Raw genomic sequence first — 27,071 nt, forward strand, 5'->3', positions numbered from 1 at the left:
AACTGCACAGCCCTGAGTAATGCTCAACAGGAAATCCGGCTTACTCGCCGAGATACAAGTGTGAAAGTGACGTCAAGTTTCATTTTTAACATAGAAGCCACAAGATGATACAACTGCACTTCTTAAAAACTCCCTCCTTGGGGCGGCAGCCCTACCTTCAATATATCACTTAGTATACAGAACCAATCTACGCCTCTCTTATTTTCAACGGGGAATATCATTTCATAGAGAGAACACCATTAAATGAAATCTGGATTATAAAGCTAGTCTCAGTGGCAGTGATCCTGAAATGATCACAATTAATGTGAAAAACTCATGCGGCTCACTTTTGGGAATGAAATCTGCAATCCTTATCTGGTCTGGCTTACATGTGACTCCAGACCCACAGCAATGTGGTTGACTCTTAACTGCCCTCTGAGATAGTCCTAGCAAACCACTCAGTTCAAGGGCAATTATTTGATTTGATTTATTGTTGTCAAATGTACCCAGATACAGTGAAAAGTGGTGTTTTGCAAGCTCTACAGGTAGACTGTTCTGCTATCCTGATGTACCTTGTGTGATCCAGAATGCAGAATACAGTCGCAGAGAAATGAACAAGCACTGGGCCAAAATGTGGCTATTCAGGAATCTGGATGACCTATAATGACATTCCTCATTCTTAGAGCTAAAAGGAAGGACTCTCCTTTTATGTAGCAAGACATTAGGATTCTCCAAAGTACTTTACAGCCAATTAAGTGTTTGACTTAAAAGGTAATGTTGTAATGCAGTGACTGGCAACAATTAATTTGAACAAAGCAAGATCCCACAAATAGTGATGCCAGATTGTTTCTATGTAAGTTAGCTCGCTGAGCTGGAAGTTTGTTTTCAGACGTTTCATCGCTGTGACGAAGTAACATCATCAGTGAGTCTCTCCAGTGAAGCGCTGGTGATATGTCTAAGTGTTGGTTGCGTATTTTGATATGCGTGGCTAAAGAAGCCAAATGGATGTGGAAGCAGACAGGGATCTGTACTGTGCAATCATTTGGCATGCAAAAAAGGAAGAAAACTGGCATAAAAGTTTGACTTTCAAAATTGAGGCCTCTGAGTGAACTGTTTTGAAATCAATAACAATGACACTTAAAATCTTCATCCTCATTTCCAAATGCCCTCCAACATTCCATATCTCTGTGACCTCCTCCACCCAAATCCCCCCCCCCCCAAGGAGAAGTAGAGTAGAGTCAAGCCCACTAGCCCCAGAAGCAGACTCTAGATGGCAATACAGGCAGAGGAGCACTGAGGCAGGCTGGTCAGAATCATGGAGATAGTGAGGACTGCAGATGCTGGAGAGTTAGATTTGATAAATTGTGGAGCTAAGAATAACACAGCAGGTCAAGCAGGAAAGTCAACTTTTCAGGCAGACACTTCAATTGTCTAGGACTTTGGTCCAATTGCTTTAGACGTTGTTGGGCCCTGTAGCTCTAATTCTCATATCCTTTCACCCAGCTATGCTGGTGCATGGCTCCTCAAACATCATATGCCACCTCACTCTTTTCAATCATCTCCATGCTCCTGCATATCCCAATGGTCTCCATAACCATTCACTCAGTATCCATCATGAACAGACCTCAGCAGGCATGTGAAGATTAATAAAAAAGAATATATACAAAATGAAATACAGCACTTACTCCTACACATCAGACAGCATAGTCTCCGAATAAAGGGATGCCAATTTAAGACTGAGAATGAGGATGATTTTCTTTTAAGAGTGCAATATCAGGTTCTCTCACCTGATATTGAAAAACCCTCCATTCAATAAATTAAATCAAATCTTTTAGATCACAAGAGGTTAATCTCAGAATTAAGCAGACTACTATTCAGATTCCACAAAGATAGCTAATCCTTTAATATCTTTTTACATAGTCAATTAAACTGTGAAGTCTAAATCCTGTTGAGATAATTCTAGCATTTGCGAGTCAACTAAGCATTGGTAATCGTATACTAGCCTTTTAGGGAACTGCCAAAAAAGACCTTTACTGAAGCACATACAGATAGTAATTTTCTGATGCAACACCAGATGGCCTTTTAATCAAAGCAGTCCAGCAGAAGGTTCTATCTGGGGCAATTTAAAAAGTCTCAACCTGTTTTTATCCCCCATGTTTAATGAGTGGGGCTGAAATAAACTCTCCGATCATGACAATTTAACAGACTTTATCCGCACTGAAGAGAGAATATGCCTACTCCATCAACTCTTGACTCCCACACTGGGGGGTAAGACCCTTCCAATAGCCAAAACTCAACATTGAAATCATAAGGCCTTCCCAAGTTTCAGCTTCCTGCTTGTGTACATCACATCCATCTCACTATCTCTAAAGGTCTGCAAAACACAGACCTAACATTTTTATAACTGGCAGAACCAAAGAGCTGAAAGGAAATTTTTTTTAAAAACCTAATGGTTCCACTCTGTATTTTTCATACAGGACTCTTCTAGTCAGTGTTCTATAGTTTAATCGTCAAATTCTGTAGATCTGGGATTATCCAGTCGGATTATCATGGGTCATTTGGGAATCATCCTGTACTAATGGGCCTGTCACCCTCTACACTCTCCATCTGAGTCAGATACCCATTAATGCCTCAGTGTCTCCTCAGAGATGACAGATTCCAATAAAGCCATTGTTATATTCACGTCATCTCAGATTAAAAGGTCAGGTCAGAACCCACCTTTTCTACGGTGACTCTCCTTTCATTCAGTGTACTTTTCTTTCAAATTTATAACAGTTGTGCTGACTCCTGCTGACAAAATTGGGTGACACTTTCAACTCGCAAACTTCAGTCAGATTTTGGAAGACAGTTAGGTATTGCAATGGGTTAATGACATTGTTCCCTCCCCCTTGAGACTCAGACTGAATTACAGCCAATCCTGACACTTCAGGGTGGACAAAACTGCTGAGTTTCTTAAAATATTAAGATATTTATGAGAAATCTCTACATAACTGGGAATCCTAGCAGACTTCCTGTGAACATTTACAGGGATCCCCTATAAATACTATTACACACCAATAAGCTTCCTGTTATATCACTTTAAAGATTAGCTCAGCCTGACTGAGTCACAGCCTGGCAGAAGGATGTAAACTCAAACGGTATTTGAGTGCATGATATAAAAAGACAGGCATTTATACAGCACCTTTCACAGTCTCAGAGCACTTTATAGCCAATAAAATACTGCTTGAATTGTAGGCATTATTTTAATCAAGGAGACAAATCAGCCCATTTGCACACAGCACAATCCCAGTAAAAAACAATGTGGCAATGACCAGAAAGCCTGTTTCACATGACATCAGTTCACAGATAAATATTGAGCAGGGCACCAGGGATGACTCTGCTGTACTTTGGGATTCCCTAGTAAACCCTCTCCTACTCTCACTCTTCTCCATAAAGCTGCTTCTTCAAACTAGCTCTTTGTTCAAGCCCAGTTCTAATATCGCCCCTTTCTGCTTGCTACTAAATTCTATTCAATTCTGCTCCTAGAGGTTCTCGTGGACTAGAACATCGAGGATCAAGTCACACCTGCATTAGAGGTGTCATAACATGCCCCAATCCTCTTCCTCGGAGGTGCCTTGGCATGTATTGCTTTGCTTAAAGATGCTATAGCGTAGCCAGTTGTTGTTGTTGTAGATGTGAAGCAGTTGTGTATGAGAACACAACAGGGAGCTATACCCTGACCACACCAAGGTCAAGCAGGATGATACTCTGTCCAGGAAGCTCTCTGGCATCACAACCTGCTCAAATAGGTGACAGGTACAATCCTGACCTGATGGCGAACGACAGTTTGAGAAAGGTTATCAGCTGGAAACTTTGAAAACTTCGAACAGAATGTTTTCAGAGTGCTGTGCGGCAGTGGACACATCTGCCCACTTTCTTGCTGTTCAGTAAGGGAAAGGGAATAAATGTCAAAATACCTTGCTCATTACAGGTTCATTTTGAGTTGAAGGTGCTGCTGATATTATTCAGGTGTGGCTCAGATGGTGGGACTCGTATCTCTGAGATGCAAGATTTTAGACTCAAGTCCTAGTCTCGAAGATGAAAGTCAAATTCAAAGCAGTACTGAGAAGATTTATCAGTGTATATAAAGATTCTGTTAGCTTGATAAAAAGAAAGAGCAGGGAATTATCCCAGTATCCTCATTAATATTGATCCCATGATCAAGAAAATCATATTAGATTAGATTACCTACAGTGTGGAAACAGCCCAAAAAGTCCACACTGACCCTCCGAAGAGCAACCCACCCAGACCCATTCCCCTACATTTACCCCTTCACTTCACACTACAGGCAATTTAGCATGGCCAGTTCACCGCACATCCTTGAACTGTGGGAGGAAACTGGAGCACCCGGAGGAAACCCACGCAGACACGGGGAGAATGTGCAAACTCCACACAGACAGTTGCCCGAGGCGGGAATTGAACACAGGTCCCTGGCGCTGTGAGGCAGCAGTGCTAACCACTGAGCCACTGTGCCACCCTAAATTAGGTTACACTCTGATTACATCCCTAATCCAAGACTCAGATAATACAGAACAACCTCAATTATCTGAATGAGATGGGCGGGAGTATTTTGTTTGGATAACTGATTGCTCTGATAACAGATAACTTTGTTTTTTTTTACAGCACTTTGAGATCTTGTTCGGATCATCCAAAATTCGGATAACTGATGTTTGGACATCTGAGGTTGTTTTGTATAATGGGGATGAATTCAAATCCTGCCACTGCAGATAGTGGAATAATACAGATCTGGAATAAGTGTCTGGGGAAAGAAACCAGATATCCTTACCCCGTCTGACCTACATGTGACTCCAGGCCCACAGCAATATGTTCATTCTTAAATTAATTTAAACCACAGAGGCAAATCGAATGGGTTCCCTGTTCACCAAGCACAGTGATATCCTGAGATTGTAAGCACAAAATACTGGTGATCTGGACCAACTGTGATGGTCACTGTGGTCAAATTGCTTTGCCAACCCTTACAGCCAATGTCAGATGCATGAGCACTTTGCAAGGATAGTGAAAGAGACAGTGAAGCTTTATTCTAAAAAAAAAGGCCTTCACGATTAGGATTATGGAATCTATCATTTTGAAAATAGACCATCAGCCCACCCTTCCAGAACCAGGCTGTCCAGCCTCTTCTTTTGTTATTTATTTTTCTTGATTACCACTTCCCAGTTATAAATACAGCTCTATTATAAACAGCTCACCACTTCCAAACCCTTCACAGCTTCACCCTTCTCTAAATCTAGTCTGGCCCAGCACCACAATTTGTCCTCCTCTAATTCCGGCCTCTTATACATCTCCAATTATAATGGCAACATCTGCCTTCAGCTGCCTAGGGCCCATGCTCCGGAATTCTCTCAACACACCTCATTCTCTCTTTTCCTCCTTTAATACCCTTCTTAAAACCTACTTCTGCGGCTGAGACTTTGGCCACATGCTAATAAATCCTGATGGGACTCGGTGCCAAATTCTATCTATTAAATTCCTATGAAACACCTTGTGTGTTTTACTACATTAAAAGGTGCTACATAAATGCAGATTGTTGTTAAATGGAACTGTGGAAAAATTGCTGGCAAGATGTCAGCCAGTGTCAGAAAGACAAATCCATCTGCTGAGTACTGAGGGTTGGATACTGCTACATTCTCTGTCTCATCACCTCGGACAGTCTGTGATTAGGAAAGTTTGTCAAACAAGTACCTTCCTGTCCCCTCCCGGTTTCCTCTGCTGGCTGGGTTCACTGTCCACTTCATTTCCTGTGTCTGTTCTAACATTAGACAGCTGTTCCTTCCTCTGCAAACCTGTCACCCACATCTCCCCTGACCTGCTGGCCCCTTTGAACTTTTCTCTCTTCAAATACATCTCCAAACCCGCCTGATCCTCTCCGAGTTGATATGAAAGCCCCAGTCAATCTCCATGTTAATGATCCCATACCTCACACTCAGAGGGGGAATTAGATGGTCATTTGTCCAAAGACCCTCTGCATAGTGAATGAGTTACTGCATCACCACCTTCAGACCATTTGTATGTCCACTACTTTTTAAAAAAAATTCAGCGACTGACTGTGTGGAGTTTGCACGTTCTCCCAGTGTCTGCGTGGGTTTCCTCCGGGTGCTCCGGTTTCCTCCCACAGTCCAAAGATGTGCAGATCAGGTGAATTGGCCATGCTAAATTGCCCGTAGTGTTAGGTAAGGGGTAAATGTAGGGGTATGGGTGGGTTGCGCTTCGGTGGGTCGGTGTGGACTTGTTGGGCCGAAGGGCCTGTTTCCACACTAAGTAATCTAAACTTCACAGGATGAAGGTTTTGCTAGCTAGGCTAGCATTTATTGTCCATCCCTTAATTGTTCTGAGGGCAGTTAAGAGTCAACCACATTGCTGTGTGCTCATATGTAGGCCAGACCAGATAAGGTCAGCAGATTTCCTTCCCTAAAGGGTGATGGATTGAGGTCATCATTAGACTCTTAATTCCAGAATTTTATTGGATTCAAGTTCCACCATGTGCTGTAGAGGGATTTGAACCTGGGTTCCCAGAACATTAGGGGTCTCTGTATTAACAATCCAGTGATAATACCACTGGGTTGTCACCTCCCCCCATGGACATGAGGCTGTGACTTCTGGAGGCTGACGTCAGGGAGGGCTGTCTGCAGAGAAGAGGGCCCGGATGGCATCCAGTGGGACACCTCCTCAACCTCACTGTTTTCCTCTGCAACATAAGTGGCAGTGGCTTCCAGGCCAGAGCGTGGCTCCTGAGCTGCACCATGGGCTTAGCAGACAGAAAGCGGTCAGGTAATCCACACAGTGTGCCCAGCAAGGGTCACACAACCGTCAGTCAACTTAAACAGCCAATACTGCGGGTGGGACTTGAGGGGAAGGGATGGGCTGCCACCATCCCACCCTCCACCCACCAGACTGATTCCTGAGCTGGCAGGACAGATGTATGAAGAGGGATCATTTAGGCCAATTTTCACCGGAGTTCAGCAGAAAGAGGTGGGATTTCATAGAAACCTAGAAAACGATGACAGGATTGGACAGGGTAAATGCAGGAAGGACGTTCCTGATGACTGAGGAGTTTAGAACCAGGATGCACCATCTGAGGAAATGAGGTAGGCCATTTCGTTCTGAGATGAGGAGAAATGTCTTCACCCAGAGAGTGGGGAGCCCGTGGAATCCTCAGAAAGCTGTGGAGACCAAAACATTTAATGTTTTCAAGGAGGTGTTAGATATAGTCCTTAGGTCTAAAGGGGGAGATACTAGGAACAGAGTAATGAATTAGATGACCAGCCATGATCATATTGAACACCAGAACAGGTTTGAAGTAGGACTACCCACTAGATACACCACCCACCATTTCACTGGATGTAGCGCCAACATTCTGAATGGCAGCTTCAGTTGCTCGGAGTGAAGTTCGAATTTAGTATCTTCTAACTGAGAGGTAAAAATGGTTTCCACTAAGTTACCTCCCCTTTCTTAAACAAGACTGTAACCAGTGATGTATTGCGAAACATGACAATGTTCCAGGAATAGATAGTTTTGGTGAACATGCGAATGTGCAATTCTGCTGTTAATATTAAAAGCAGCTGATTTAAGCTCTGTAAAAGCAGGAGATGCCAACTCCCACCTGTTCTTCCTGTGTCTCTCTGTGAACATGGAACATGACATATGTATAACGCAACCTCTCAGTCCTCAGGTGAACTCAGCACAGATGGGCACAAGACTAATAATGCTGTGTTTTGTTTAGGAAAAAACCTTCAGTCTTCCCCTCCACCCACAAACTTTCAAAACCCAGGTTTGGCGTCACACAACCGCTGTGTGATCAAGCTCATTGTTTCACCCTGCAATGGGGCCTTTCACTGAGGTCTCTCAATAAACGTGTATTTTTTAAAAGAAAGCGACTGTAATGAAACAAAATGACTATTTAGCCAAAATTTGCATGGGAGAATTTAACCCAGTTGATTTTAAATTATCCTTCTTGATCACTCTACTCTGAACCCTGGCTTTAGCTCTGCTGTGATGTCTTCCACAGTTGAATAACCAGGCATGCAGGTCCTATTCAAATGGCACCAGACAGCTACCACAACTCAGGGAGACACAACCCTTTAACAACAGGACAGAAAGTGCGACGTGATGGAAATAGTGTTGGTCACCGGACCTGAAACATTAACTCTGATTTTTCTCCACAGATACTGCCAGATCTGCTAAGCTTTTCCAGCAATCTCTATTTTTGTTTCTGATTTACAGCATTCCAGTTCTTTCGATTTTTATTAAGGACGGACAACATCCCCTTGATCAAATTTTACTATCTTCCATGGGTGAGGGTGCACACCCATGCCTGCAGAACATTAGCCTGGAGTTCTGAATCACTAGCCCCCAGTGAGATTACCATGACGCCACTGCCTCTCCCAGAGAGAGGGGTGAGCCCACACCATGAACACAGATTCCATGCATGCAGATCAGGAGGTCTAGCAATGCGTAAAAACTAACTTGACACCAGGTCCTCTATGCTCCCTCACTGAGTGTTGATGATACAGTGCGCTTAACTCCACCAGAGTCATTCAGAAGGATCATTGGCTGCAAGTGAATTGTCTGATTGTTTCTTCTTACTCCAGCCACATTTCCAGTGCTCTTCCATCCTCGTCTAAGGTTTCACTAATGGGCCAGCAGCCAGTGATCGAGCTGTCTCCCAGGACAGTTAGCACCCTTGGCCTTAAGTGAGACCGCTATCCAAAATCTACTTCACACCAGAAGGATTGCAACATCTTATCCCATGCGCCTGACTATCTCAGAACCCAGAACCAAAATGTTGCTGAAGTGCAGTTGTTTTCCTTTACCAGAACATAAATCAGACCATTGGATTGTCTAAAATGGTCAAGGACTCATCACTAAACCTCCATATAAATATGGACATGTTTATATCAAGCTGCTACACATCCAGGTGATCTCAAGGACTCCTCCTGGCAGCTAACAAGTTTCTGCTTCCAGCCCTTTGACCATGAAACTGATCATCTGTCTGCTGTAAATGTCCACTTTTCCATGCACCTTTTCATCTATGAACTTCAATGCATCCACCAAGCTCCTTCCACCCAGCAGCTCTAAGCTAACTGCTGCTAGTGACAATCTATTTTTGTACAGACTCCATGTGACAAAGAAGCAAGCATCATAAAGCTCTACTGCACTGAAGGTGGCCCTTCAACCTTTCGGTTAAAAAAAACTATCCATTCATTCCACTTCCCTGCCAGATCTCAGTGGCCACTGAAGGCTTCCCCTTCTAAATACTTGCCCATTTTTATGTAAAATAAACGATTCGATCCACTTTAATCATCTTCAGACACCTCAGTGATTGCAACAGTCACGATAAAATTGGAGTACACTAACTGCAAGTTGATTGGACCCTGATATTCAGCAGTCAGAAAAGGTTTTTGGACACAGAGGGCTCTACAAACACACTAACAATTGGTCTATAATTATATCCAAAAGCTGCAGTCTAATTCTGTACATGCTGGCCTTGTCTGTAACAGTACCTTCTTGTTCTCAATCTGTTATCAGTCTCGTTCCAAACAAAAATGTGCCATGTTCAGCCAGTTGCTCCGGAGGACAAGGGCATGTTAACTTGCTCGAAGAGTGTGGTGCTGGAAAAGCACAGCCGGTCAGGCAGCGTCAACCCTATCCTGCTTCGTCAGGGCTTATGCCTGAAACATCAACTCCCCTGCTCCTCTGATGCTGCCTGACCTGCTGTGCTTTTCCAGCACCGCACTCTTTGACTCTGATCTCTAGCATCTGTAGTCCTCACTTTCTCCACGTTAACTTGCTGTAAACAGCTTTATCCTGCTACAGTACTGGTCAACTAACAATGGGCAAGAGGTGGAGGTGCTGCTGCTGGACAAAGTCAGAAGTCACACAACACCAGGTTATTGTCCAACAGGTTTCATCAGGCGAAGGAGCAGCTTTCTCTGAAAGCTTGTGATTTAAATACTGTAAACTGCTGGAATGTAACCTGGTGTTGTCTGACTTCGAACAATCGACAATAACTTTAGAATTCCCTCACCAACTGCGCAGAGTACACAGTGGACACCAGTAATGTGTTCACCTCTGAGAAGACAAAAAAAAACAGAAAAGGTATAGGATGGACAATACCACACAGAAATCGGCCATTCAGCCCAACGGATCAATGTGTGTCCTTTGTCCAATCCTGTCCACTTGATTAAAACTGGCTGGATGAAAGCCTTGCTTATTCATTAGCTCTTTTTCCTCAAGACAAGCAAATACTGGGCTCAGGACCAGTCCAGGATTTGAACATATAATGTAGGTTGAACCCCATTCCTGTCTCCTCTGCTCTCCATGTCTTTCCTGCCAACCGTTGAAGGAAAAGTCTTCAACTGCCTGTGTCCATAGTCTCTGGAGATCACTCTAGCTTACTATCCCCACAAAGTTTCTCAGAGTATGGCATGTTGAGTGATCGTTTTCCCAAGAGAGTGCGGATTGAGGCACATATTGCCAGCTGGTGTAGTCCATGCCAAGCAGCTGAGTGAGACATTGCTCTCTCTCTAACAGGGACATGTATTACCTTGTATGAGAGAGATGGGATATCCTGGTTTGTCAGCCAGAGTCAATGGAACTGAAAACCTATAACCTCCTTGATGGGGTTACAGAGACGTTGTCAAGCAAACCCAACAGTGGTTTTGTTTTGGGTTTCCATGGTGTGAGCTCCCTAACCTCTACTGGCTAATGCCAGCAAAGGCAGGCTAAGACCCTCAATAGGGCACTCTCTGACCATGTCATTTACTGTCCACACAAGACAGTTATCCACAGGCCATCCCATCTTGTATTTAATTCAGTGGAAGTAGGAAAGTAGCAGGGTATCCATCACACATCCTCCTCCCCTGTCTTTAATTCTTTCACGGATGATGCTCAGCTCTTCCAAGGCTCCATTCATGGTGATCAGAGGCAGCAAGTCACTGCCACACATAGACTTCGGAGATCCATGCAGAAGGAAAATGGGAATGCTGATCATGAGACGTGAGCATCACAGGCTGGACTAGCATTTATTGCCCATCCCCAGTTGCCCTTGAACCAAGGGGCTTGCTAGAGCCATTTCAAAGGGCAGTTAAGCTTTAACCAGGTTATAGGTCGGCCAGACCAGGTAAAGATGGCAGATTCCCTTCCCTAAAGGACATTAGTAAACTCATTGGGTATTTGTGAAAATTGATTACGAGGGCTCCGTTGATCTAACTTTTAGTTCCAGATTGTTTAGGATTTTTAAAAAATAGAATCCCTACAGGGTGGAAGCAGGCCATTCACCCATCAAGTTCACACCAATGCTCTGAAGAGCACCCTATGCCTGCAATCCTGTCTTCCCCATGGCTAATCCACCTAGCCTACTCACCCTGAACACTGTGGGCAATGTAACATGGCTAATCCACCTAACCTGCACATCTTTGGACTGTGGGAGGAAACCGGTGCAGCTGGAAGAAACCCATGCAGACACAGGGAGAATGTGCAAACTCCACACAGATGGTCACCTGAGGCTGGAATCAAACCCAGATCCCTGGCGCTGTGCAGTGCAAACTACTGAGCCACTTTCAGACGAGTAAACAGGAATTTTTACTTCTCAAATAAAAATCTGAGAATGAAATCTGGTATCGTTAAAAGTGTCTGGGAAGCTGATGGATTGTTGAAACAACAGAAAGATTAATTTATTTATGTCTTTTGGGAATGAAGTTAGGATGGTCCTAGATAGAATAAATCAGAAGGATTTACGGGGAATTCCACTCAAAGTGAGGTCAGTAATTGGAGGTTCATTAGCAGAGGATTAGAGGGAAGTTGAGGGAATGTTTTATAGAGTTAGTGGGAGTCAGGAACTCAATTCCCAAAAGTCCTCATCACTACAAAAGAAGACTAAAATATGCACTAGGTGCCTCGGCTACAAGCCAAATCTATGTGCAATTGGTTCAGAAAGAGTGCACATTAATCCACACGTTCAGGTGGAGAATCGGACGATCTTGCATGAGATCGTGATGGGGTCAGTAGCAGCTTTACCACTAATTCTTTAGTCTTCTGCGTGAACATCTGAGGAACATTGTCCATCAGGATTATGTCACATCTGACAAAAGAGCTAATATAACTTGTACCAATTGTTATCACAGCTGTGTTTTAAAACGTCCTGTTTTAATGGAAGGCAAATGCATCTGTCTATTCAGGTCCTGTGGTTTATTCTGTACCACTGACAATTAGCCGAGGAGGGAGGATTCTTCTGTGACTGGTGGGCACCACATGGGTTTGGTGCGTCATTTTCCAAAGTGACATTTTAATTTTAAAATGTTGTTAAATTTGATTCATGATTTTGACTACTGTCACATTGACCCTTTGCGGCTGGTCAACTTCAATTTTCATTTATTATGTTAATTGTTCACATTAAAATAGAAGAACGAAGGACTGGTGACAGCACACAGGGTCAACCACTCCGAACCGAATGGTGACAATATTGGTTTCGGCTTGCCCGTTCATTTTCACGTAGCAGAGACAAAATATGCTAAAATGCCTCCTTCTAACAGCATGACTGCTTATGCAAGAAAACTTCCTGCCCTTGTCTGGAGTGACCTCTCAGAAACTTAAATTTCATTTGGTTAGATTAACCTTTAGCTGTCCTCTGAAAGACAGTGAGAATGGTCAAGAAAAACTAGGCTTGGCAGCAGGACCTTGATCCATAACGTATAAATAAAAGGGCACTCCCCTTTAGAAGTGATTTATTATGTAAATGAGCACGAGATGCTTCAAAGTTGAGAGAATGCAATACTTATTTCCTTGAGAGGAGATGATGATCTGAATTAGGTGATAAAAATGATAAAGGAATTTCAGAAAGTGAGGTAGAGAGAAACAATTTTCTGTTGTGGGCTGAATTCAGGGGACATCACCTGAAAATAGCAGCCAATGATCTGGAATGATTTCAGGAAATACTTTTTCATACAAAAAGTGTTGTGGAAATCAGAATCTCATCTGCAACTGATCATCCCCCCAAAGACATCTTGGACGCTGAGGATCAATGAACACAAATACAGTGTGGGGTAGCTGAAATCCTTACTTAGTGAAAATGTATGGATTAGAGCAAAGGTCAGTGAATAAAGTGGAGGTAAAGAAACAAATAGTGCAGCAGGCTTGAGGGGCTGAATGGCCTACTCATGTTCCAACAGAACTCAAGATAAATGGAGCTTAGGCCAGGAGCTCACACTCGCTGAGGACTAAATTCAATACACAGTCACTCTTCCAACTCTCTCACTGTGCTGCTCGTTCTCAGGCTGGAGGATGAGTCATTCTGTGCTGATGCTTTTCTGCAACTAGCCCACAGGAAATGTACAAGAGCCATCTGCAAGCAACCCACTCTGGCTGCTGGGCAGGAGCCTGGCCCACGCGGAGCAGCACACAACACTGGAGCTCACACACACAATTGCAAGCCCCCTTTTGCTGTGTCGTGCCACATCGATACTGTCACCACTGTGAAGGAAACCAGTCATTCTCAACTTCCACAGTTCCTCCAGCCCCCTCAATCATGTCTGAATCAAAAGGTGGGGGTGGGGTTTGGGGGATTAAAACATTCTTGTACAAAACCCATAGTGTGGAAACTGTGTGGCACTCATGGAGTTAATGAACTCATTTGTTCCTGAAGCAACCAAGACAGGAAATGGTACAAAGTACTGTACAGTGTGGTTGGATGAGTCAGCGAGCAGATTTTAACCCATTCACACTCTGTCTTCCCTCCCTTCCTTTAGTGGATAGGGTTTCCAACCCCATACTTCTGCTATCAACAAACGAAGCCCACATTTCTGTTCCACAGGTCTGAAATAGGTCAGCCATGGCTTCGTTAATAGCCTTTGTGCCTAACAGCAGAAGATTGAAGTCTTACATGCAATGCACTACAGAAGGAATGCCACACTGTTGGAAGTACACTCTCACAGATGAGACGTTAAAACAAGGCCAATCTGCCCTCTCTGAGGGCTAAAGGAGATTCCATGGCTACCGTTTTGAGGATTAAATGTTTCCTTGGTGCTCTGCCCAATATTTATCCCTCAATCAACATCACTAAGGCTGTCTATGTGGTCATTACCACAGTCCAGCTTGTGAGGTACAGAGAAATTAATCCCTGTTATGGACCGAATTCAGGGGACTTCACCCGAAAATAGGAGCCAACGATCTGGAGTGACTTCAGGAAATACCCCTTACCATGCAAAGTGTTGTGGAAATCAGGAACTCATTCACAACCCATCACCCCCGCAAAGAAATCTTGGACACTGGGGATCAATTAACACAAACAAGGTGTGGACTAACTGATATCCTTGCTTAGTAAAAATTTAAGGATTAGAACAAGAGTCAGTGAATGAAGTTGAGGTAAAGAAACAATTAAATAGTGCAGCAGGCTTGAGGGGCCGAATGGCCTACTCCTATTCAAATAGAACTGCAGTTCCTACAGTGCAACAGTGACTATAGTTAAGAAGTATTCTATGAACTATGTAACAGTTTGGGATATCCTCAGGTTGTGAGAGTGCGACAGCTAGTTGGAACAGCCATTGTCTCCTTATGTCCCTCACTCACATTGGAGGGGGATCCTGGCTTCAGATCAACTAAAACAGAGAAACTTCATCCAGGAAGGCACTGGACAAATGGAGTGACTTCTTTGAGAGCAGGAAGAGTTGAAATCAGATTTGGAGGACAGAGACTGCAGATTGATCATGGACTAAATCAGCTAATTTAAAGCAAAATACTGCAGATGTTGGAAATCTGATACTAACACAGAGAATGCTGCAAAAACTCAGCAGGTCTGGCAGCAACTGTGCAGACAGAAAGAGAGTTAATATCTAGTCTAAGGTGACTGCAAAAATCATTGTCCATAAAACATTAACTCTGTTTGTCCCTCCACAGATGCTGCCAGACCTGACTTCACCAGCCATTTCAGAGTTCATAGAACTGGGCTGGAGGCAAGTCAATGGACTGCTTTAAAAAATATCTAAGTACTGCAGGAGCTGCAGTGTGCAATAAAAATAACAAGTACCAGAAACACTCCACAGATCAGGCAGCACTTGTGGACACCTTTCCTCAACAAAGGATGACAGACCTTACGTTAATCTGACTGTCTACCCTTTCCTGTGTTGTACAAGTGATTGGCCTTGCCCCAGCTCAGGCGAACAGCCAAAATCTCGCTTGTTGCTTAACATTACCGGCCCACAGGTCAGTCTCCGTATTGAGCAGATCCTGTTAGATAGCTGTCTGTACCAATTGTTGAAGTGTTAGTATGAATTTGATCAGTATCTTAATCAGTGGCTCATAGCTGTTGACTAATCCTGATTGTAGTCCAGCACCATTGCTCAGAATATTGATTATTGGCAGCAATGATACAGCCAATTTTCTTGGTATTAAAACTTCTTTTTCGAAACAAATCCCTAATGCACAATTCAGCCCCTAAACATGCAATCCTGTAATCATACACGTATCAGTTTTCAAATTTACATAGTTCCCATAAATACTTGATTTACTTCTTCCAGTGGAAGGATGAATAGAATTAGGAGGATGGATTGTATCGTCCAAAAATCTCAATACAGCCTCAGTTTGTGACTGAGCTTGGGCTACAGACAACAGACAGGTTTCCAGCTCCAGGGTTTCACAGGTTGAACTCAGATGGGGCACAAGATAAATAACACATTCAACCTCAGTTCACGTAACCATTGTCCAGTAAAGGGATCAGGGCGAGGAGGGAGAGAGAGAGAGAGAGAGAGAATGTGTGTGAGAGAGAGAGAGAGTGTGTGTGAGAGAGAGAGAGAGTGTGTGTGAGAGAGAGTGTGAGAGAGAGAGAGAGAGTGTGTGAGAGAGAGAGAGAGAGAGTGAGAGAGAGTGAGAGAGAGTGAGAGAGAGTGAGAGAGAGTGAGAGAGAGTGAGAGAGCGAGAGAGAGAGAGGTGAGTGTGAGTAGGGTGGTGTGTGCATGTGTCTGCACTCTTCCTTCCCCACGTAAGTGACATTCTAGTGGTGTACAGTCCAGAATAAAAAGCAGATTCATCCCAACTAGAAGGGCAGTGTGATGATGGACAGGACCCAGATATAGGAAAATCCAGGGACATTTTGAAAAGCGAATGTATGTTTTGATATTCAATAGACCAAACCAAGTTCTCCAAATTGCGTGGGTTACATGTAAATTTCATTCAAAGAGACCCAAGCAGATGTGAGTTGAAGGAAGATGCCTGCAATACAGCGCTGTAGCTAGGGTTCAGAGAAAACAAAAATAACAACAAGATTCAGGAACAGAAACAAGAATCTCTGATGCCGGGAACATTACCAAGTGCATGGTGCTCTGGGTTTTACTGGTAATTAAACACTAATGATTTCTCAACAAACAAGTTGGACTTATTGTTTCCCTCAGACTTTTAAAGAAAATAATTTCTCTTTAGATGTGTAGAGAAACCCACCATCATGTAGCATCTGTGGTTTAATGAGCAGCACTCTCAGAATCTGACAGCCCTGGGCTCCAGGCTCACAAACCTAACCAGACACAGTGATGCAGTACTGAAGGGATGCTGAACTGTCAGAGCTGGTGTCTTTTGGACGAGATGTTTATTGACTCTCTCAGGTGAATGTAAAATATTCTGTTACATTATTTCAATAATGAATGGGGGAAACAGTTCTCTAGTATCTTCGGACAATATTTTTCACCTCAATCAGCATCACTATAAAACAGATTATTCCATTGTTGTCATAAGCCTGCTGTGCTTCCTACAACAGCAACTACACATCAAGAAAGCATGTCATAGACTGTAGCGTGCTGTCAGACTTTCCAATTCAGAAAGGAGTGCTAAAGAAATGCAAGGTTTCTGCTTCTCCTTTTCGGGATTGCAATGCAAAACTATTGAGAAATTCAGATGAGGAGATTTTACACTGGAATGACCTTCAGTAGACACTCTCTTCCCATTGGGATATTACCTTAGCCCCAAACCTTGCACAGTTGTGAGAATCAATGCGATGGTCATGAATTAGAGATTCCAGAAACCCCCTCAAAAGCCAGGCCACTATTTCCCTTTGGAGGAGAGTAACAATAAATCACGGCTGGAATACGGAGAGCAGTCTTAAGGCAAGGTCTACTGACAATAGAGACAGTCCAAAGAAAGTTCATTAGGCCATTCCCAGCCATGGAGAGACTGACTGACGAGGAGAGATTGGGTAGATTGAGTTTATAGGTGAAAGTGAGTACTGCAGATGCTAGAGATTAGAGTTGAGAGTGTGGTGCTGGAAAAGCGCAGTTGTTCAGGCAGCATCCAAAGAAGAGGAAAATTGACATTTTGGGCAAAAAGCCTTTCATCAGGAATGGCTTTTGCCCAAAACGCCGATTTTCCTGCTCCTCGGCTGCTGCCTGACCTGCTGTGCTTTTCCAGCACCACACTCTTGACTCTAGATTGAGCTTATACTCATCAGAATATGGAAGAATTAGAGGCAACCTTTAGAAACCATGATTCTTAGGGGTCTTGACTAGTTAGATGCAGAAAGGTAGTTTCCCCTTGTGGAAAGTCTTTGTTTTATTTACTCAGTGAGCATCACTGGCTGGCCCAGCATTTATTACCCATTGTTAGTAGCCCTTGAGGTGTTGAGGTGGTGGGCTATCTATTTGAACAACTGCAGTCCATGTGCTGTAGGCAAACCTGCAATGGCGTTAGGGAGCGAATTCCAGGATTTGGACCCAGCGACAGTGGAGGAACGGCGATATATTTCCAAGTCAGGATGGGGAGTGGCTCGGAGGGGAACTTGCAGGAGGCAATGTTGCCATGTATCTGCTGCCCTTGTCCTTCTAGGATGTCAATGATTGCAGCTAACTCCATTAGCTAACACCAGAAGCACACTTGAGGAAATAATCCTACTATCCCCAAAATGGCAGTTTTGAACAAAGATGCACATTTACATAGCATCTTGGGCAATCAAAGTGCTCTACAGCCAATGAAGTACTTGAATTGTGGCTACTGCTGTAATGCTAATTTGTACACAGCCAAGTTGTGCTGTGTTCAGCAGGGTAAGTCCTCATGGGGGGGTGAGAGATATTGGCTGTCAGCTGAATGTCGAATTGGGTGGGTAGCATGAAGCATTGAGGATAGACTCGCCCTCAACCTACCACCACGTGGCGGTCAGCAACTTCCACTTCTCTGGGCATCCAGGGACTAGCTGAACAGATTCTCCTTCCGGCTGGAAGGTAGCTGTGTCACTGCTGGGCAGAACCTCTAGGTCTGCACCATTTCTCTAGGGACCATCCTTCCAGTCTCAGGATAATTAGTCAGCAATTGTAGATACTTGGGCAGCACAAATAACTTAGTGGTTAGCACTGCTTCCTCAGAGCGCCAGGGACCCAGGCTCGATTCCAGCCTCGGGTGACTGGGTGGAGTTTGCACATTTTCCCTTGGTCTGTGTGGGTTTCCTCCCACACTCCAAAGATGTGCAGGTTAGGTGGATTGGCCGTGCTAAATTGCCCGTAGTGTTCAGGGATGTCTAAGTTAGATGCATTAGTCAGGGGTAAATATAGGATAAAAAGGGTAAGGGAATAGGTCTGAATTGGTTACACTTTGGAGGGTCGGTGTGGACTTGTTGGGCCGAAGGGCCTGTTTCCACACAGTGGGGATTCTATGATTCTTAGTCAAAGAAGTAAAGGCAAGTAGAGAGGAATTTGTTCCAAAGTGGATCACTTGGAAACAGAGGCAGGAGCTGATTTGTACAGGAATGTACAAATAAAAATTAAACAAACTTCAAAAGATTTGCAGAGTTACTTGAATAAAAAGAGAGATTAGATTACTTAGATTAGATTACTTAGAGTGTGGAAACAGGCCCTTCAGCCCAACAAGTCCACATCAACCCGCCGAAGCGCAACCCACCATACCCCTACATTTACCCCTTACCTAACACTACGGGCAATTTAGCATGGCCAATTCACCTGACCTGCACATCTTTGGACTGTGGGAGGAAACCGGAGCACCCGGAGGAAACCCATTCAGACACAGGGAGAACGTGCAAACTCCACACAGTCAGTTGCCTGAGTCGGGAATTGAACCCGGGTCTCAGGCGCTGTGAGGCAGCAGTGCTAACCACTGTGCCACAGTGCCGCCCATGAAGAGAGTGTGCTGTAGGAACTAATTGGGTTGTTCTTCCAGCACAAGGCATAGAAAACAGGATCAGGGTAGGCCAGTGCATCCTTTGAGCCTGCTCTGCCTTTCAATATGATCATGGCTTTTTCTCCAACCCACCTCCCTATTCCTGCTTTCACTCCATAACCTCTGATCCCATTTGTCCCATTTATCATGCTCCGCCTTGAAAACAATGTTTTGGTCTCACCATTTTCTGAGATCGAGCATGATGGGTCAAATGGCCTCCTTCCACACTCTTAAGATTCTGTGATCCAGTGAGAATGTATGAGGCATCGATATAAACTGAAGCAAGGGAACATCAGCAAACATTCAAACTGGACCTGTACCAGATTCCAGCCACTCACCTGAATGAGAAATTGTAGACACCTGCGATGTCAACCCTGATGAAGGAGCACTCCGAGATACAACTGGTTGTGGCAATGGTCCTCGATTTAGGATGGAGCCAGTGGGGTTGCTATAGGCCAAATTGGCAGCACTCTGTGTGGCAGCCACAATGGACACTTCATGGTTAGACAGAGTACCTGCCTGAGAAGGGGAGAAAGGGGGAAGGCAGGAGGGTGCGGAGGGAAGAGAAGAGGGAGTGGCGGGGGTGGGTGGAAAGAGAGGTGGGGAAATGGGGGAAGAGAAGAGGCAAGGTAGGGAAGACAAGAAAAAAAGTGAAGGGAAGAGAAGAGGAGGGTTGAGCATGAGGGGGAGAAAAAAGGGGAGAGGAGGACGAAGGGAAGAGGTGGCGAAACAAAGGCAATTAATCAAAATGTCAATGCTTCATTATAGAACTCCATGATCTAAATAACAACAACAACAAACAACAAACAACAACAACCTCAAATTTGTATTGCGCCTTTAAAAGATAGCCTCACAGGAGTGTAACCTTATAGAGCAGCTGTTAGGAGGCCATCTGACAGATTAGTCAGAGGTAGGTTTTAAGGAGCATCTTGCTTCAAGAGAGATAGGTTTCCAGAGAAAATTGCAGAGTTTAGCACTTAGACACTTGAAGGTACCACTCTCAGTGGTATAGCCACAGAATTGGGGCAGTGTAGGAGGCCAGGATGAGAGAAACACAAAGATCCTAAAATGTTTTGAGGTTTCAGGAGGTTACAGACATGGGAAGGGGTTTGAGGCCATCGAGGGATTCAAAAACAAGGATGAGAATTTTACAAATCAAGAGAATGCCTGATGAGAAATCAACATTGATCAGAAAGCACTGCGTATATTACAGCATAGGACTTAGTGCAATTTAGGATGTTGGCAGTGTCATTTGGGGTGAGCTCAGATTGATGGAGTGGTGTGGGTGGGAGGCAGGCCAGTCAATAAACAAAACTCCTTCCAATTTGGGCAGCAATAGCAGGTTGGCCCCATTTCCAGAATCCTTGGCTCATTGAACTTTGGATCTCAACCAATGCCACTGCAGAAGGCAACTGGCAGAAGCTAGGCCCTTTGGAGGGATGGGGGTGGTGGGCTGAAGTTGGGGGTGGGGGCCAATGTCAGGCAATGTTGACCAAAGCTTGACTGTCACAAACGGAAGAGGAGTAGAAGAACATAAAGCCCCTTTGAGCCTTCTAGATCACTCTGGAAGATCATGGCTTGCCTTAAGCCCACTCTCCAGCCTGTTGCCCATTACCTTTCAACCTTTCTGTTACTCCATGAATCTATCTCAGCCTTCAGAATATCAATAACCCAACTTTCACTGCTTCCTGGAGTAGAGAATTCCAAAGATTAAAGATCCCAGCAGAAGAAATTCCTCCACATTTTTGTCTAAAATAGGGAGAGTCTCTTATTCTAAAACTGTGCCCCCCATATCTAGATTCCCCCTTAAATCACCGCTCATTCTTTCAAACTTACAATGAGTACAGACACAATCTGCTCAATCTTTTCTTATCCTCATACAACCCCCTTCATCTCGGAATCAATCCAGCAAATCATACTCTAAACTTCTTCTAAAAAAGCAAGCCTATCCTTTGGTTCTTGTGAAGGGAGGGGTTTCAGCAGGAATTTATTTGCCCAAAATGTCACTCCGCACCATGGTTTTTGACAGAAGAAAAATGTTTCCAGAGGCAGAAAGTCAGTTAACGAGAAGGAGGCAAATTGAAGTTAGTTACAGGTGAGATGCAGAGAAATGTTTTAATGCACCAAGTCACAAAGATCCATATGAAAGGGTGGTGGAAACATATTCAACTGTAATTTTCAGAAGGAAATACAACAAATAGTTGAAAAGTGAAAAATGTGCAGGGCTTTGAGAAAGACCAAATGGAGTGGAACCAATATGATAGCTCTTTGAGTCTGTTCTGGTTGTTTCAATGGAACAAACGGCTTTCTTTTGTGCTACAGCATTGTATTTCTCTAAATATTAAGCCACATTCATTATTTGGGACTCAAGGATGGCAAAATGACTTTATTACGTTCTTCCATCCTGTGTGTTTATTTTTGATGTTATTTTCTGAGTCGAAAACAAAATCGACCTGACGTGTGATAGCTTGCTCACCTTGGGGCCTGCAGTTTGAATAGGAGGCTTTCACTATTGCTGGGAATGCTGGGAACTTCCTCTCTCCATTGCGATCACTTGCATGATCTCACTGTCCAGCAAAAGCAAGCAAATAAAGTGCCAGGAATAACTGGTATGATCACAATTCTCTGTGACATGAAGGCACAATATGACGGGTTCCGTTGAGTGCGGCATATTTTCTAAAGCTCCTGGTGTTCCCCCACCCCACTCCAAAGTCTGTCGAGTGTCCCAGCATTCCTACAATTGCTGCCACATTTGTAGAGTACGGGGAAGAAAGGAGCATTGTTTTTCCTACGGAAGTCTTGCAGGACAAAAAGGTAGCAAATGCCACAAACCTGCACAGCATCTTGAATTCCGAACCCTCTCGTTTAGTTTGCTCCACGGTATCCCCTCCTTCCTCACTCCTCATATTTTAAAATGTGCCATTCCAGTGAAAAGCACCAAGGTTGACAGATAATTCAAGATTTAATACATCATAAGCAGACAGTCCATTTGACAAGAAGGAAACACAAGAATTTGGCTGGAATAATGAAGGAATATTTTCAGGGTTACAAGCCTGGGCTGTGAGCGAGTGTTATTGTGCCCATATATAGCCTGAATTTCTGCATCGCTCTAGACTGAAAACTATACTTGCAGCCTGCCAAAGAATTTAGTGATTTGACTAGATCGAGGTATCAGGGACTGCAGTATCTAGAGTAAAGCAGGGGGCAACTTGTAATATGTAATCTTTCATCACCCACATGGGATCTTTCTTTTGTACCCCTGTAAGAGTATGCTTTGACGGCAGTGAAGAGTAATAGAGTGTTGACTGTTCTCCCATATCTTATCCAAAGACAAGATGTTTCCAGGCTGCAATATATCATAGTGCAGTCCGTTCTCAGCTAACACAAGTTTTACTGACGTGGTTTGGTGCATAAAGACCAGTTTCAGGAACCCTGACTGATCTGGTTTCTCTCTCTTCAATTCCAGTTGAAGACTGTTTAAAATAGTGGAGTTAAATTGGCATATACCGAAATTCCAATCAGAAATCTCTAGAAAGAGAAGGCTCATCAGCACTCAGGCACTTATATTCCTTAGACAGCAACTTCTAAACCCATGGTCACTACCATCAAGGACAAGGACATGGGCACTCTGCCACCTGCAAGTTCCCCTCCAAGCCACACACCATCCTAACATGGAAATATAATTTCCATTCCTCATTGTTACTGGTTACAGGGTTAGTTGTAGATGTGGCTCTAATTACAGTACACCGAATGCAGTGGTTTAAGAAGGCAACTCACCACCACTTTCTCAAGGACAACTAAGGACTAGCAAAACAGCTCTAAAATCTTTTAAAAAACAAATGTACATTTATATAGCACTGTTCACAACCTCGACATTCCATAGAACTTTGCATTTAATTATGTACTTTCTTGAATTGGAGTAACAGTTGTAATATTCTAAATGTGGGGTAGCCAATTTGCACAGATCAGGGCCCACGAACAGCACTGAAAAAACTTCCAGATAATATCCCTCAGTGTTAATGGCTAAGGTACAAATATTAACTAGGTTACAAGGACAACTCTCCCTCCCCCAAGTTCATCTTCAAAATAGTACTACAGGATTGCTTCCACTGAAGCAAGAGGCTAGATTTAATGCCCCATTGGAAAGACAGCATTCTGACACTGCAACAGTGACTTGGCAGCATCTACAGCCTCTAGAATGGGAGTTTTAACCAACAAACTCTGACTCTAAGGTGAGAGCAAATGGTACATAGTCATTTTTCTGCAATGTTGCAGGAGATACTTTTAACATTCCTTTCCCTAATGGACAGGTTTGTGATTTTCTTTTGCCAGGGTTACATTTCTAGGTGCAGTTCCCACGTTCTGCCACCTGATGCTGCTAGTGAGAAACAGACTCGATTGCAGTCTGTCCAGTAAATTCAGGCCTGGAGCTTTCCCATCTCCTCCAGCAGCTCACTTATAACACAATCAAGGGGAGGGGGCAGGCCTGATTGGATATCTGTCTCTAACAGTATCCAAAAGGTTCTATACTCTGTATGGAGTCTTACAGCACAGAAACAGACCTTTCACTCCAGCGTGCCCATGCTAACAAAGTTTGCCAAACTAAATTCATCCCATTCACCTGTGTTGGGCCACTGTCCTACCACACTCCAGGGCTGGTAGAGAAGGAGAGAGACACACACAACTGGTGGTGGTTTAACTAGACGGTGACCACATTCAGACAAAGTTGAGAAGGAGAGTCCTTCATGGAAACCTCAGCTGTTGCAGGAATTGAACTCATGCTTTTGGTGTCTCTCTGCATCTCAAACCAGCTGTCCAGCTAACTGAGTTAAATAATGAGATGCTCGTACATGTTCATTGCCTTACAACCTTCAGAGACCTGTACTGCCCTCCAATTCTGGGTTCTCACGTATCCACAGTTTTCATCAGTCCTTTACCTAGAAGTTAAAATCTAGAGTTCCCTCCCTGCCTCAATCCCACTCCTTCTTTAAGAATAAAAAAAACTACTCAGCCCTTTGAACCTGCTCTACCATTGAATAAGATTAAGGTTGACCATAAATCCACATTCCCAACTACTCCCTTCGCCGATAATCTTGCACCCGCTCACTCACCAAGTATCTATCCACCTCTGCCTTATAAAATATTTGAGGACATTGTTTCCACCACCTTTTCAGGAAGAGAGTTCCTAAATTTCACAGCTCTCAGAGAATTTTTGTTTTATCCTCATCTCTTGGCACCTCATTTTCAAATCAGTGAAGCCTAGTTCTAAATTCTCCCACAACAGGGTGTCTTTTTCACATCTACCCTGTCAAGGCCCTTCAGGATCTTACAAGTTTCAATCTAATGGTCTCAAACTCTAAGCTACAATGGATACAAATCTAGTTTATCTAACCTTTCCTCATAGGACAACCTGCTTATCCTAGGAAAACTTTTCCTGAACTGCTTCCAATGTATTTCCCGACATCCTTAAGTAAGGTGGCAGATAGTGTATGTCTTACTCCAGGTGCAATCTCACCAGCAGCATTCCTTCAAACTGCATTGGTCCAGACACACCAATCCCAGCAGGGACTTCCAGTTTAGGAATTTGCTGCTGCGCACAATCCTGGAGATCCACACAAAAGAAAAACAAAACTACCAGCAATGTAGCTAACCTGTACAACAGAACCATAACATCCCCACTTGCCCTTCTCGGTACGTGATAACACTTTATTAGATTTCCCAATTACTTGCCGAACCTGTAGACTAACGTTTTGCAATTCACGTAATAGGACACCCAGATCCCTCTGCATCTCAGAGCTCTGCAATTTCTCACCATTGAGAAAACATGCTTCTTTTTTAATCTTTCCACCAAAATCAACAATTTCATGTTTTCCCTTATAACAGATCTTTGTCCACTCACTTAACCTATCTGTATCTTTCTGTAGCATCCTTATGTCTTCTTTATGGCTTACTGATGAGGGGAAGTCAATATCCTAGTGGTATTGTTGCTGATATGTTAACATAGTTAATATTCTGGGGACCAGGGTTCAAATCCCAGAGGGTGGAATGTGAACTCCATAAATATCTGGAATTCAGAGTCTAATATTGACCATAAGTCAGGAAAAGCCCATCTGCTTCACTAATGTCCTGTAGAGACATCCTTACCTGGTCTGGCCTATGTGTGACTCTAGACTCTCAGTAATGTGGTTGATTCTTAACTGCTGTCTGGGTAATTAGGGATGGGCACTAAGTGTTGCATGGCTGGAAACATCCCCATCCTATGAATTAATAAAAGGAACAAAAACAAACTTTAAGATTCTCCTTTGAGCCTACTTCTTTGACCAAGCTTTCATTTATTCTAATCTCAGTGGCTCGGTGTTGATGTTTTTCTGCGTAAAGCACTTGCTAAGCCCTTTAGAAAGTTTCACAATGCTAAAGGCATTATATAATGCAAATTGTTGTTGCAGAAGGTATTTGTTAAAGTGCAATTACAATATCTTCTGGTTACGTATACTACCACTGAGGTTAGGACACAGGACCCCAGGAATGTATCAATGCTTGGAAGATACCACCAACAGAAAATCGCTGGTGTCAAATATTTAGGACATTTGCTTACACAATAAAAGGAGCTGAAGAAGGCAAGAGAGAATACAGTTACCCCATTAGGATTTGTAGCTTTTAGTTCAAGCAGTTTACCCCCTTGGGGATGAAGATAAATGAGCGCCAGCCTTTTTACCACAGTGGCAGGGAGAAACTCAACAGCACCCCCAAAGTCCAGAGAGGCCTGTTTAAAGTAGACTATGATGTGGAGAGATTTCAAGAGGGACAAAAAGGCAATTTGATGAAAAACATGATAAACCATTCCAAACAACTTACACAAACCCTTGGTCTGTTGTTCAGGTGATTCCCCGCTTCATATTTTCGGTATTTGTCTGTTACCTCCAGGCCTGGTTCAACGGAATCATCAATCTCCAGGTCTGGACTCTCACATCCATTTAAACCCTTTTTTCTCAGCGTCTAGGCAGAAATCACAGTTTGAAGGAACATTCAGCATGAGATTCAGGGCAACAGCTGGTCAACCTTGACTTTTCAAAAAGTGCAAATGAGCAAAGAGATGGACTTATGGCCCGTGTAAACAAATCCTTAAAATTGGCAGAAACAATTGATAAAAGAGTGTTTTAAACAATAGTATCTGGATTATTTGTGTCTATAAATAGACCATACAATACAAAAGTGAAGCCAAGAACTTCATCAATCACTGCTCCATTCTCAGCTGGAATATTGTGGACAACTCAGGAAAGCTACAGAAGGTTAAATAGAAATGAAACTGCTGTAGAGGCTTTCAAGGTATTACAAAGTGGAGGCACTTAACATATGAAGAGGAGGTGGGAAAGTTGGGATGGTTTTCAAGGTAAGAAGTCTTGATGGAGGACAGTATGAGAAGGCAAGAGACAGGGGGCTGCAAGAGAGAGCAGGAGGGGCAGAGCGTGCAATGGACAGAGAGCGAGAGACAGAGAGAGAGACAGAGAGAGAGACAGAGAGAGAGACAGAGAGAGAGAGAGACGTCCTGAAATGGATTCAACAACATTGGTGAAGAGTCACACAAGGGAGGTGAGGGAAAACCTTTTTTACTCCATTGTCAGACAATTACCCTGCCCAAACAAGGTGCTGCAAACTGATTCCAAATATGTTTTTAAATAGTGTGCTGGCTGAAAAGGGGGCTTAAGATGACAGCTGATGCTGGAGATCTGGAACATGAACAGAGAATGCTGGAGGAACTCAGCAAGCCTGCTGGCATCTGTGGAGAACAAAAAACAAAATTTTTTGATTCGCATTCCAGTCCTCCAATGAACTTTTCAGGACAAGTTATATTGAACTTTAAACATGAACTCTGTTTCTCTCTCTCTCTCTATCTC

At 43.6% G+C, this 27,071-nt stretch overlaps 1 protein-coding gene across 2 annotated transcripts in view; it reads right to left on the reverse strand.

Moving 5' to 3' along the window:
* mef2b (myocyte enhancer factor 2b) overlaps positions 1-27,071 on the reverse strand; it is a 137,594-nt gene that overhangs the window by 25,705 nt on the left and 84,818 nt on the right. For both annotated transcript variants that reach the window (XM_060846344.1, XM_060846345.1), the window contains 2 exons: positions 26,032-26,172; positions 19,515-19,695 (listed from right to left, as the gene is read on the reverse strand). In XM_060846344.1, coding sequence (XP_060702327.1) covers positions 19,515-19,695; positions 26,032-26,172 — 322 coding nt within the window. The remainder of the gene's footprint in view (positions 1-19,514; positions 19,696-26,031; positions 26,173-27,071) is intronic.

This window comes from Hemiscyllium ocellatum, chromosome 28 (genome assembly GCF_020745735.1).
Source record: "Hemiscyllium ocellatum isolate sHemOce1 chromosome 28, sHemOce1.pat.X.cur, whole genome shotgun sequence".
Lineage (NCBI taxonomy): Eukaryota > Metazoa > Chordata > Chondrichthyes > Orectolobiformes > Hemiscylliidae > Hemiscyllium > Hemiscyllium ocellatum.